We start from the raw sequence: 13,265 nt of genomic DNA, 5'->3' as shown, positions 1-13,265 counted from the left end.
TTGCAATATTATATAAAGTGTGAAAAAATTAATAAATTGCACGCATTTACATGAATTTACATGCATAAAATGCTAAACAAGACAAAGTTGTCTGCCATTTTATGTTACACAATAAATATGAAATATTAAGCTGCACAACTGTTTTCAACATTGATAATACTAAGAAATGTTTTTTTGAGCACCAAATCAGCATATTAGAATGATTTCTGAAGGATCATGTGACTATGAAGACTGAAGTAATGATGCTGAAAATTCACAGGAACAAATGACCCCCAGGGCCAGAAGTGTAAAAGGTCTCTCACTCACCGGTCATGCATGCAGGTGCAGCTCGCTGGAAGCTCGACGGAAGCGTTGCTGCCCCCAGTGGAGCAGGACAGACAAGATGACATATGACTGGGGTACTCGCCCTGCTGCCATGACAACGGGCTGCCGCCAAAACCCTGCATCTCCATCATGTCCCCGTGGTCTACATGGGCGTGGGAGCGGAACAGACAGAAAAGAGGCAGAGCAAGAGAAAGAGAGACATGAATAAGCAACCATGAAACCTGCTCTAGTAACCTGCATTTGAAGATATATTAGTATTAATACTACTAGAATCATTGAAAATAGATATTTTCTTTCCTCTCAGAGCTACTCTACAATTTGAAGCTGTTGTACGGTGGAAAGATGCCATACAGGACTTCACTTCACATCCCAGAAATTAAGCTCTTACAGCTGGAATAGAATGGCCATAAAACACCATATTCAGCTCAAAAGCCTCAAATTCACTGAATTACAGGCCTCAGCTCAACCATGAGATAATTAAGGAAGAGTTAAATGCATCCTAAACTGCATTTAAATATATCTGATTTGAATGTTTTATATACATTTTTTAAATTTTGGATGGTATTTAGATTAGGGCTGTCAATCAAATATTGATTACATGAATTTATTAAATGATATATTGATTAATGAAACAAAAATAAATGCAATTATTCACATATTCACTTCGATTGAGAAATCATCCCCTAATTCAAAATAATTCATTCAAGATATTAAATTATTGTGGCAGATGAGTAAATAGGTTTTTAAGAAACATTATAAAAAGTGTCGATATAATGTTTATTTTCATATCATTGGGCATAAGTCTTTCCGATTATATGTTGGGGCTGTTTACACAAGACTTGTTCTTGCATTATGTCTGCAGTGTTTTTTTTTTTCAACTTCGGCATACTTTATGTACAAACTCACGCCAGTAGAGTAAAGTCTCGCTGTTTTTTCAGCATCTCACGCCTTGAGCACTACGTTTTTAAGACAGTATCTCTAGTTTAAAGTAATGTAGGGTGTCTCGATAATAATATCCCTTTCTTCCCTTTATAGACAGACATATTTTGCTTTATTTGAAATATTTAACATGTTTAATTGACAGCCCCAATTTAGATGTACTTTTCTTAACAGATATTTCTTCCTGTAAGAAATGGCATTAACCAGATGTCCTTAAACACAGATAATGAAATCAAAGCAAACCTGAAGTATAAGGATATCAAAAAACATGCATCTATGAATGAACAGAAGGAAAAGGTGTAAAACGATGCGGGGATGCCATGCCAGGAGACCTGCCAATCAATCGATCAATCAATCAATCACAGTGTCACAAATCAAGCCAGGCACTGGTAGAGCTTGGAGAGGAATATAGAAGGACAGACAGTAACCATTCCTACCATGCTGGATGCATCAGATTGAACCATGACAAAAATAAAGACAAATAAAGAAGAGAAATGTATACTGTGCGTAGTTGTATAAAATGTGATAGTGAACCAACTGAACCAAAAGAGTCGATAGTAAACGTAAATGCTCTTCACCTTAATTCTTCAGGTTGGAGCTGGTGACCTGCTATACACAGTAACTTCCCTGGTTGTAACCAAAATAACAAAAGTGGACGGAGAGCACGTATTCAATATCTGTCCCTAGAAGTCTCACGTGAGCTATAGGACTTTGGTAAGGCTATGATCGAATGGGCGACGCGTTCACAGAACGATTCGTGTGTCTACTACACCAGAACCCCACAGGACCTAACTGATATAATGAAAGGTGACTGCAGTTAGTGAAGAATTACAGTGAACAGCATTGCAGAAAACCGGCTCAACACAGGAGGAACATCAAAACAACGACAACGACGACAACGACAACAACTCAAACCAAAGAGGAAAAGAGAGAATTAATAAAGGGAAGGAGACACAGTTCTGACAAGTAAGCAGTGGAGCACATTCGCTGCAAAGATAAAAAAAAAGAAAAGAAAATATAAGACACAACGTGTGCATATTCGACATGCAAAGCCCTTGAGCGTTTGGCAGTGAAACCAAATAAAGATACAGAACCCCAAAATAACCAAGACTTCTCATAAGAACTTACTCATGTCAACCAAAGAGTGCAAAAGGAAAAACAGAGCAAATCATTGGAAGCATGGCTGCCTGGCCACCACAGTCAGGCCCAACAGTGCAGAGAGGAGGAACGCGCTCAGGTGAGGAGTCTGTACTCCACAACCGCCAAAAATATACCTCCTAGGTCAGTCAGGTTGTGTGAGAAGGGAAAAGGACAAGGACAGAGTAGTAGTGTGACAACGTGGCAGAGCAGTGGAAGCTCTCCTGCGTGTGAAAAGGGTTAGAGTAGGTAACCCACGGCAACGGAGGCGCGGAGGGAAAAGAGTGAGTCAAGGGGAGAGATGTGCACTCTACTGACCTCACACACATACGTGTAAACTTTGCTTGCAAACCCAAATGTAAAAATAAGGTATATTTATCTTATATAATAATAATAATATTAATAATAATATAAAATAGATATAATAAATTCTATATATAGTAATATAATATAATATAATTCTATGAATTCATTCACATTTTTTGAATTAAATATGTTTAAACTTTGTCTACCTATAGTTATTTCAGGTTAGAACAACATACATTTTAGGTAAATAGATTTGTGATGCATAGATTGTACTTATACATTCATATTATGTAAATTAAATCAAAATCAATAATTAGAATTATTAGTAATTTTAGGTTAGAGCTATAGACATTTTAAAAATATATATACAATGAAATAAAATAGGCTTGGAGGTGAGCAGTGAAATGTTTAAATGCTTATAATACGCAACATGGGAGGTCATGACATTTAAGAGCAATTTATGATGTATTAGTCTGACCCAACACTGCCATACTATCTTACTACACACTTTCCCATCACTAGCACAGTATGATCTTGTGGTGTTTATCTACTTTTCATTTTGCTAACATCTATTTAAAGTACTACATGTAGATTTTTTGCATATTTTTTATCAATGGAATGCATGTGTGCTGCACACACTCAGGGTCTTGTGCGACTTGACCTAGCTTTTGTCCTAGCCGCAAATATTACCATGGTTACAAGCATACAGATCAGGCCAACAACGTAAAGAGTGACAAGGAAACCATGACGCCTGAGACACCTACTGTGTCTCAATCTGCTCTCACTGACCGACAACCGGCCGCACTGCTGGGTTGCTCCTTGTGGGGACCAGGTAACAGTTGGGATGGAAAGAAAAGTGGGAGGAGAGGATGTATGAAAGGAGGAAGGGAGAATGAAGTGGGCCACTGGTGATAAAAACCTTTCATGACATTAGGATCTGTGAGGTTCCGTGAGCAGATCATAGAGATCATAGCGTGAAGTCTATCTTCCTCCTCCTCGTCGTCGTCCAGAGAGGGCGCACGACTGCCCGTGGTGTGGTGGTAGTTTATAGTGACTGCTTGGGCAATAAAAGAACACAGTTTAGCACCCGCCTCTGAAGCAAAGTCACATTCCACTCACACACACTGCAAAAACATGTTTCAATCGGTACCTTTGTCTTATTTTGAAGTAAAATATCGAAACATCCTTAAAACAAGTGAAATCGCATAAGATAAGACTTTAAAAATGGTTGTCAGAGAACACATCTTGAATTGAAATGTATTTTTATAGGGTTTTTTTGCCTTGTTTTAAGCCAAATATTAAGCTTTTAAATTAAAAATCTTGTTTTATTATGGAATGTTTCAGTATTTATCATAAATGATGTATTTATGCGCGTCATTTGTTTTATTCATGCGACTCATAATCTTTAATCAAAATAACTTCCCCTCCCTCTTGAAGCAACATCTCTTCTCTTCTCTGAAGATGTGTTTACTGGCAACCTGTCACTCACATGAGATAAACCAATAGCAAACCACAACCATCCAATCAATTCCCAATAGACAAAATCAAGTCCCACTCTGATTTTTTTCTCGTTTCTTGTTATTAAAAAAAATTCAATGATTTATTTGATGGAATTTAATATACTGTATGTTCTCTGCAAACAAATCTTAATAACTTTTCGAGCTTCTCGAGTAAATGGATCTTGATGCTTCGATATTTTAACTGGAAAACAAGACAAAAACACTGACATGAAAAATTCTTTTTTTGCAGTGCAAACATACATAGATATAAAAAGGAGCAGTGTCATCCCAAGAACAGTTGAAAATCTAAAGGCTGCGTTGAATACCCACGTCCCTCCCAGCAGCCTCCACAACGGCTGTTATGTTCCAGAAAAAAGTGAGAACAAAACACGCAGACAACAATGATATGCGGGGATGGTGTCTGATACAGCCCTCTTCAGTGTTCACACATCCAGGAAATCAGGTCTGGCTGAACAGGATGCGTGAGTACTTAAAAGGCTTAAGTTTGATTATAATGCAAAAAGATTCATGCATTTTTATGCATGGCTTTTAAGTGTTTAATGCTTTTGGGGTCACTGTAGTTGGATGTACAAACAGATGTGAACAGGTCAGGCACATTTTGGCTGAAACTCACTTGAGTCGTGACGGTGCCCTGGATAAACGATGCGAAACACATAGTCTGCGGCGATTTGCTCCTCTCCATCCACGTCTTGATCTACTAAACGGGCCGTGCTGTTCTTCTTACGAAGCTTAGGGAAGACTTTGCCCTGTTAAGCAAACACACAGAGCCGTATTCAAACTAAACTCAGGTTCCAAATAAAGATCGTAGAAAAAATGTGCAATGCGTCAACAAGCAAAAAGCTAGAATTCAGAAAAAGGCAGTGAGGGTGTAAGGCCGTCTAATTCGATCCAATGGTGGTATTCGATTAGAGGTAAAGGTCTCACGCGTGTTCCGTCTTTTCTCATGGCAAAGGGATTTTTAATTAAATGCAATACATTTTATCTTATGTATTAACTCGTTATTTCATCTGACTCCATAAATGAAAAGGTTTTTCAATGATATCTGTGCATCATTAAATCTACGTGAATGTTTGACTATTCCTTTTAACTCTAATGAAAATAAAGTCAAAGTCTGTTAGAATAATTAAAAATATAACAATTTATTATGTCAGGTAAATGTATTATTACAATTTTATAATCAATTGAAAGATAATCAATGCAAACCATCAAATGTTCTAGAACAAAGAGGAAAATCTTTTACCCGACATTATGAAATACATGAATACATCTCGGCGACTCAGCATTCACGGGCTGATCTGAGATACAGAAAAGGCCCTGATCCTTCCGCTGCATTTCATTATATAGCCAGACCTCATTTCATAATATGTAAACATGAGTTCACAGTGGAAATTAACTGTGTTCACCCCCCCAGACTTACTGGGGGCAGAAGTTGATTTACATGGTACCATTTGCTAACAGTGGGAATTAGCATTGAGTTCACACCTTCTGAGAGCAGGAGGGTTTACCCATCCACCCTCCTTTGTGTTTATGTTATCTAAAAACTCTTAAAAACCTTATTACCTTTTGTTTTACTTATTTGGAAATAGGGCACTTGTACCAGTCGCACTTGTAGACATTTCAAATAATACTAAACACATGTATAAAACTGTATGATAGTTGTTCAAATTAAAACCATATAGATTCTTATGTGAGTTTGGGTGATCTCTGCAAGAGTGGGGGATGCGGGGAAGAAGTGGGTGTGTGAGAGTTCAAATGTTAATTTGCCAAGGTCCTTCGTCTCATAGACCAGTGGTCAGGTCTATCTCTTCAACCAGTTTTTTCCAGTCTTACAAGGGGATCAACAGTAGATCACTGGCAATGAGAATGAATGAGTGTGGAAGGATCAAATGCTGCTGCAGTAAAACGCTCACCTTACCCCTCTGGGACCAGAGGGGGGGCTCCAGCTGACCCCGGGGCAGTAGACCCGTCTCCAAACAGGACAGGAACGACAGCAGGTGGCCCCCAGGAGGGAAGTGCAGAGGAGGACGCTGGATCCCATCCTGACTTACTAACACCAGAGTACCACCACAGTCGGCTAAGAGAAATTCACATGAATAATTTTTTTTTAGAATATAATATAATATAATACACCAGCAACCCTACATAGCACAAGCGGTTTAAAAAATGTATAAAAATATAATATAATTTAATAATCATTGATATAATGCAAATTAAATCGATAATTGTTACTGAAAAAATATGTGCTATATTGAAGCTGACAATCTGTCAAATGTTAAATATTTATAATATAATATAATATAATATAATATAATATAATACAGTATAATAATATGCCAAAGGTGTAGGAAGGGGACTCACGGCGCTGGTGACAATGAATGCAGACGATCTGTCTTAAAGGCACAGTCAAAGCGTAGTCCCAATAAATACTAAAGTGGGATAGAGGTTGATTAAAAAAAAAAAAGAAACAGAGAGAAAGAGGCAGAGAGTGAAAATTCTCCCGTTCTTTTAAAATAGATCAGAATCTAAATAGTATTTTTCATAAAATATTGTTGCTTTGCTAATCTCATTTCCTGATACTACACATTCATATGTCTATTTCTTCTTCACAAACATATCAACCTTATCATTACAAACCAGCAATCAGCATATCAGGACAATCATCTTATGCTTTTCCTGTAAATCCTCCGTAAAAGTAATTTCTCTGCCCGACCTAAAAATCTCAGACCAATCAAATCAGTTTCTACCGAGTAGGGGCAAAATTATATGCAGTGATTGGCAATCTCAAATAATTTCAAGCTCTTGTGGCCCGTTTTACCTCATGACATAATTTCCCTGATTTCCCCCTGTGTGTGTGTGTGTGTGTGTGTGTGTGTATACAGTATATTTGACCTCTTCTCCAGGTCACAGTCTCCCAGAGTGCCATTGATCAGCTGATTGGGCGTCCACTTCAGCGTCAGTGTTTCTGCCGTCTGATGAAGGGACAGGTAACCACGCAGCACCTCCATGTCCTTCTTCTGCAAAGAACAAAGTCTATTCAATAAAACACAGCGGCTTCCCCGATCCCTCTTACAGGAAGTCTAAAAATAACTCGTAAAATCAGCAGCTTTACACATTTTTCTCTGTTTACAGGTTAACAAGAAAATGAGAAAAAAAGGTGTGAGCTCACAGAATGAAAGAAAAGAGAGTGAAATAAGCAACAGAGTGACATAAATAAAATGTCTCTGACGATTTACTGTGATGATGAGAACTGCGAAACGCATCAGGTTTCACACAGAAATCCAATTAGACCTGAATCACTGCAATCCTTTTGGCAAGGGACGTTTACACTATTGATTTCTACAAGTCCTCGCCAGACCCAGCACTCTCTGTGCCCAGTTACATCAGTCACTGTTGCAAATCTCACAGACACACTCATGCACACATCCAGTCTTTGCCTGACTCATTTGATGACAAATCTAATGTGGTGTAATGGCTAATCCAGTCTGCCTTTTCCAGTTCACAACTATCAGCCAGGAAGTTAGCAGAGCTAAAAATGCCAGGGATAAATGGAGCCGGATCCATCTGACCATTCATTACACAAGGGAAGAACAGATTTTGACCAGTAGATCAATGATCTTTTCTAACTACAGTACACCACTGTGGCTCACTTCCTATAACCAGACGTCTTTTAGCTCCACTCTATTGATTAGATGAGACACTGATCTACAATCAATCCGTTTTGTTACAACCATCAAAAGAAATGTAGATGCAAATTTAACTGGTTTTCTTGTTAGTGCATTTGTGTACGTGTGTGTGTGTGTGTTCCGTCTTACCGGTTGAACGAGTACATTGTTCTTTCCGTAGAGCAAGTGAACGCGTGAGTTTTGGTGCAGGGATTCGACATACTCTCTCGCCGAGGCTGCAAACTTATCCTCAGACATGCTTCCTGAGGACTGACGCTTTCGGATCTGAGGAAAGTACCATGAATATGAGATATTTATGCAGTTTACTCTTATATTGAACTACTAAAACAAAAACATACTGAACAATCACCCCATATATGTATGATATTCTCACCCCAAGTGCAGGCCTGCGTCCCGGCGACACCTCCTGGCCTCTGTGGGCCCCGTGGATGCGATGCCTCTGGACCAGCTCATTGGCCGACGGGTCCGTCCAGAAATGATCTGACGTCTTAAGCTTACTGTACTCCAGAGCGCAAGGCCCAACTATAGATGAAAAAATATTGATTTCACACAAAACAAATCGTAATGTGATACAACAGTGAATCATAATAAAATTATGAAAATGCTGACAACATTTTAATGCTTTAATATTTTATATATCTTTTCAATTAACAACTTTAACAAAACTCACCCAGCAGTGCCGCCAGTATAGGGCCGAACACAGAGTCGTGTATGAGGGCCTCCCTTTCATAATACTTACTACAAACACACACCAACAGCAAACACACACAATGTGTATGTCAATAACCAGTGACCTCTTTCAAAAGCTGAACAAATAACCCATTATCATTTCATGAGCTCCATATGGCAGTCCAAACAATCACTATATGGACAAAAAAGAAATGTCTAGCCTTAATCTTAACAAATAATAATATGAATAAGAAAGAGGAACAATGCATTACATCCACTAATATTTACAAAAATAATAATTGGCATGCACGGATATTAAAACTCTGGCTGATATCAATAAGCTGATAATTATATTAATGTTATGGTCAATAACCGTGGGCACGATCTACTAATTAGTTCTCTCGTTTTAGTTAAATCGTAACCACGAATTAAGAATTTGTTCCTATGACTTAATAATTGGCCACGTGGTCCTAATTCGTTCTCTTGTTTTGATTTTACTAAAACAAGGGACCAAATTATTACAACATGGCCACATTTTAGTAAAACAAGGGAACAATCACACTTTAAAACAATCACACTTTAGATTAGGGTCCAATTCTCACAATTTAACTAGCTATTAATAATGACTCTGCATCAGTAAATTCCTAATTACTGCTTATTAATAGTTAGTTAGTTAATAGTTAATAAGGCAATTGTTAAGTTTAGTTATTGTGAAGGATTAAGGGATATAGAATATGGTCAAGCAGAATAAGGCATTAATATGTGCTTTAGAAGAACTAATAAACAGCCAATATCCTAATATATTGCATGCTAATAAGCAACTAGTTAATAGTGAGAATTGGACCCTAAACCAAAGTGTTACCACAAATTATTATGTCATGTGCACAATTTACTTAAAACAAGGGAATAAATTAGTAAAAGTGCTGACGTATTAGTAAGTCATGGGAACGAATTGTTAATTCGTGGCCAGAATATGCAAAAAAAATTCCCTGCATGTCATGTGTGGGGCTCCGTAATATACTGGATACCGACCAGAGAATATTCTGTCTCGCTGAATTCAGAACCGCATACTATTCGTACTATTTAGAACCATTTCTTTCTATGGCAGGGATATTTAGGCAGGACAGATTATCAGCTATTTAAAATCAGAACAAATGAAGACAGATTCGTAAATAAATTTGTTCTAATCGATCAAACAGGTTTGCAAAAAGGTCTGTTTGATTTATTTGGACTGTTCACTAATGCACAGAGTTGTTTGCAGCGGTTTCTCAAACTGAAAAAGTAACAGGATATTTTAAAAGAAAACCAAAAGAGCACTGGATGAGGTAGATATTTACATACAATCCGTTGTACTGTAGGAAACAAAACCATGACTTCTATATTTTGTAAATGATGAAGCAGCTGTTATGCGACTCTGTACTATAGGTAAAGACAAATTATATCCAAAACGGTATAAAAAAAAGAGTATCAAAATATAGGCACACTTTTTTTGATGGAGGGCCTATGCCCCAAGACTGATTAAAAGATAAAAAGCCCCTGATCACAATATTATAATATACAGTACAAAAAAATAGATATTCAATTTGAATCCCCAAAAAATTAAGTATAATAAGCTGAATTTAAATACAGACAGTACTGATGCTAATTATTACCTTGCGTTATCCACAATATACTGCACAACTTTGTCCAGGACTTTCTCGAAGAGGGCCGTGCGGACCCATATGTGCTTGATGGCCTGTGCGGAGAGTGGCTGAGGTGCTCGTCCGGCAGAGGAGCCCTGCCTCCTGAGGGCCTCCTGTCCTGTGCTCTGAGTCCTCCTGTGAGAAAGACGAGCAAACACATTCACACACAAGATCAAAAGTGAATATGACAAAAATGCTCACTTAACATAAGAACGTAGATAAAGTCAAGTCTGATGTGACCAAATTACCGGTAAACAATAGCATTGATTTGCACACATTTTTGCACACCGATTTGCAATTTTTCTTGGACATTCTCCCAAAACATTATATGAATTTAAGACAAAAGTCTGAAAAAAAGTTACAAACACTTGTCATGACCTTCACTCATTTTGTGCTTCTGTTTATACTCATATAACCTTCTAAAAACCCCTTACATTGTCTGGTCTTAGGAACGAAGCAAGAGACATATAAGGGATCATGACTGAGCCTGTCAGGAGGTGTTTCTAAGTGTTTGTGCGTCTGTATTCTTCTCCATACAGCATCTCAAAAGGATGACCTGGCTGCTCATCTACAACAGAGCAGGAGGGCCGGCGGCAGTCACAAAGCCCACTCGAACCCGCCAGACCATTCAGCCAATGAAGACACAGACACACACACATTTACACAATGACAGGGGCAGAGCATGTGTCATCCCAAAAGACGTATTAAAAAAGATCAATCTCACAGATAAAAGACTGAGTAACATGAGAGCCGGAACATCTAAGATTAGAGTTATTGCATAATCTGTCATGCAGACCACTCAACCCATCAAAAACAGTATTTCCTCTTATTCCTGAAAAGTATTTTTGGCCCAAATCCCTGCAATAATAACTACTAGCCTATTCAAAAAGTTGGGGTCAGTAAGATTTTTTTTTTTTTTTTTTTAAAGAAATTCATATTTTATTCAGCAAGGACGTATTGAATTGACCTAAAGTGACATTAAATGCATTTCTGTCATGACAACTCTCCGAGGAGAGTTTGCTATGGTAATGAATATGACCATGTTAATGTGTTTGGTCAATACTACTGTTGTTATTGCTGCTGCTGTTGATTATAGCTGTTGCATGCAGAGCAAGTACGGGACTTGCCACTGCCAATACATACATGACACGCTATTGTGAGCAAGTAAGACATGCTGCTGCTGATACAGCGGGAACCAATCAGCTGTTCCCCATAGAGAATGATGTGATTGCAAACAGATTGGGTCAAGGACCTATCAGCCGGTGACATATAGAGTAATGCCAGGACTTTGTATTTATAATGTTACAAAGGATTTCTATCAATAAAACTAACAATAAAATAATAACATTGAATTGATAATAAGAAATATTTCTTGAGCAGCAAATCAGCATATTAGAATGATTTCTGAAGGATCATGTGACACTGAAGACGTAATGATGCTGAAAATTCAGCTTAGCATCATAGCAATAAATTATATTTTAAAATATATTCAAATAGAAAAGAGTTATTTTAAATTGTAATAATATTTCACAATATTTCTTTGTTTACTGTATTTTTGAACAAATAAAAACAGCTTTGGTGAGCATAAAAAGTCTCTCTGATAAAATGAAATAAATCTTACCAACTCCAAAATTTGAATGCTACTGTATGTTTTGGCTGAGATTACATCACAGTATTCAGTAAGCACTGTTAGTTTTCACTAAGAACCAAACACCAGCTCTAGGGTGACAGAGAGTCGTTGCTGCACCTGGAGAAAATAAAGAAATCACAGAAGATAAAAAACAAACAAAAAAAACATCTTGCTTTAGGGCACTGTCAAGTTAGAGCAGAAAGCTAAGATTGAATAGAGCTGTTCAGGAACAATAAAAGAGAAAAATGAGGAAAATCCCTAGTGGAGATCACCATGTTTGAGGAAGAGTAAAAATATTTTGGAACACAAAAGAAAATATTTTGTCTTCTATTTATATATATATATATATATATATATATATATATATTTTATTGCTGTTTTTGAACCCCATAGACTTTCATTGAATAGAGAAAAGCAGTTCTTCAATAATTGTTTTATGTTTAACGAAAAGGCAGAAAATCATACAAGTTTTGTATCAACATGATGGTGAGTAAAAGAATAATTTTAGGGTGAACTATCACTTCATCACTTAAACTATCGCTAAATAACCAGGAATATTCCTTTAAGACAGGTTCTGTGACTAAGCCAGCCATTCTGAGATCCGTTCGGAGGCTGTGGAGAGCTGGGAAGACTGCTGTAATGTTGAGGGAGTCCATCATGGGGTGTAAGCCAATAACACCCCGCAGCCATCAATCTCCCTCCAGCCCGGACATCACACTACACCACAGCTGCAGGCACACCAGAGATGGATGAGTCTGCTGTCTATGCAACAGCGCCCTCATCTTCTCTGATTTACATAAGCATTGATCCCATAATGGCCTGCCACTTACACTGTATGTGTGAGTGTTGGCCACAGCGGTGGACATTCAGTATAAACAAGCAAATAAATCCATGTGATGAAACTGTGCAGCGTTTCTGATCCAACAAAAGCAATCATGCAGAGCGTCTAGAGCAGCTTCTAGAGCAGGCTATTAATAAAGTGAATCCATATCGAATCCACAAATTGCACATATTTTTGTATAACGTCAGCTAAACTGTATATTTAACCATTGTTCATGCCAACATGTATTTCATATCACTCTTGCACCTTTCTGATAGATGACTACAAGCTCATGAGTCTCCATTTATAAAGCAAGAAAACAAACACATAGTTCAGAAAAACAACAAACTTGTAAGAGACACACAGATATGTTAGCTAAAGAAAAAGAAAACAATTGAAAAATTAACTTAAATTGCAAACTAATATTGTTGCAGTGTTTGTCTTGTTGCTTGGCCGATTAGCTTTAAGCTAATTGACATATAATATCCATGTATTTAATAGGGATGAGCAACAAATCAACTAGTATTTTATATATAGAATAAACATATGATTCTA

At 37.5% G+C, this 13,265-nt stretch overlaps 2 protein-coding genes across 4 annotated transcripts in view; one reads left to right on the top strand and one right to left on the bottom strand.

Annotated features, from left to right (window-relative positions):
• The window catches only part of tpst1 (tyrosylprotein sulfotransferase 1), a 361,312-nt gene that overhangs the window by 66,977 nt on the left and 281,070 nt on the right, over positions 1-13,265 (top strand). The gene's annotated exons all lie outside the window — the stretch shown is intronic.
• Positions 1-13,265, bottom strand: part of sgsm2 (small G protein signaling modulator 2) — a 61,196-nt gene that overhangs the window by 9,381 nt on the left and 38,550 nt on the right. Inside the window, exons 4-13 of one of the 3 annotated variants that reach the window (XM_056263287.1) lie at positions 10,231-10,395; positions 8,580-8,647; positions 8,283-8,431; positions 8,039-8,173; positions 7,116-7,240; positions 6,585-6,652; positions 6,137-6,300; positions 4,840-4,972; positions 3,626-3,763; positions 307-466 (exon numbers count right to left, since the gene is read on the bottom strand). In XM_056263287.1, coding sequence (XP_056119262.1) covers positions 307-466; positions 3,626-3,763; positions 4,840-4,972; positions 6,137-6,300; positions 6,585-6,652; positions 7,116-7,240; positions 8,039-8,173; positions 8,283-8,431; positions 8,580-8,647; positions 10,231-10,395 — 1,305 coding nt within the window. The remainder of the gene's footprint in view (positions 1-306; positions 467-3,625; positions 3,764-4,839; positions 4,973-6,136; positions 6,301-6,584; positions 6,653-7,115; positions 7,241-8,038; positions 8,174-8,282; positions 8,432-8,579; positions 8,648-10,230; positions 10,396-13,265) is intronic. The other 2 variants (XM_056263288.1, XM_056263289.1) reach the window with 2 other exon arrangements.

Source organism: Rhinichthys klamathensis, unplaced genomic scaffold (genome assembly GCF_029890125.1).
Source record: "Rhinichthys klamathensis goyatoka isolate OS25496 unplaced genomic scaffold, OSU_Roscu_1.1 h1tg000206l_1, whole genome shotgun sequence".
Classification (NCBI taxonomy): Eukaryota; Metazoa; Chordata; class Actinopteri; order Cypriniformes; family Leuciscidae; genus Rhinichthys; species Rhinichthys klamathensis.
The sequence above is the reverse complement of the archived record's forward strand: the minus strand, read 5'-3'. Positions and strand labels throughout refer to the sequence as shown.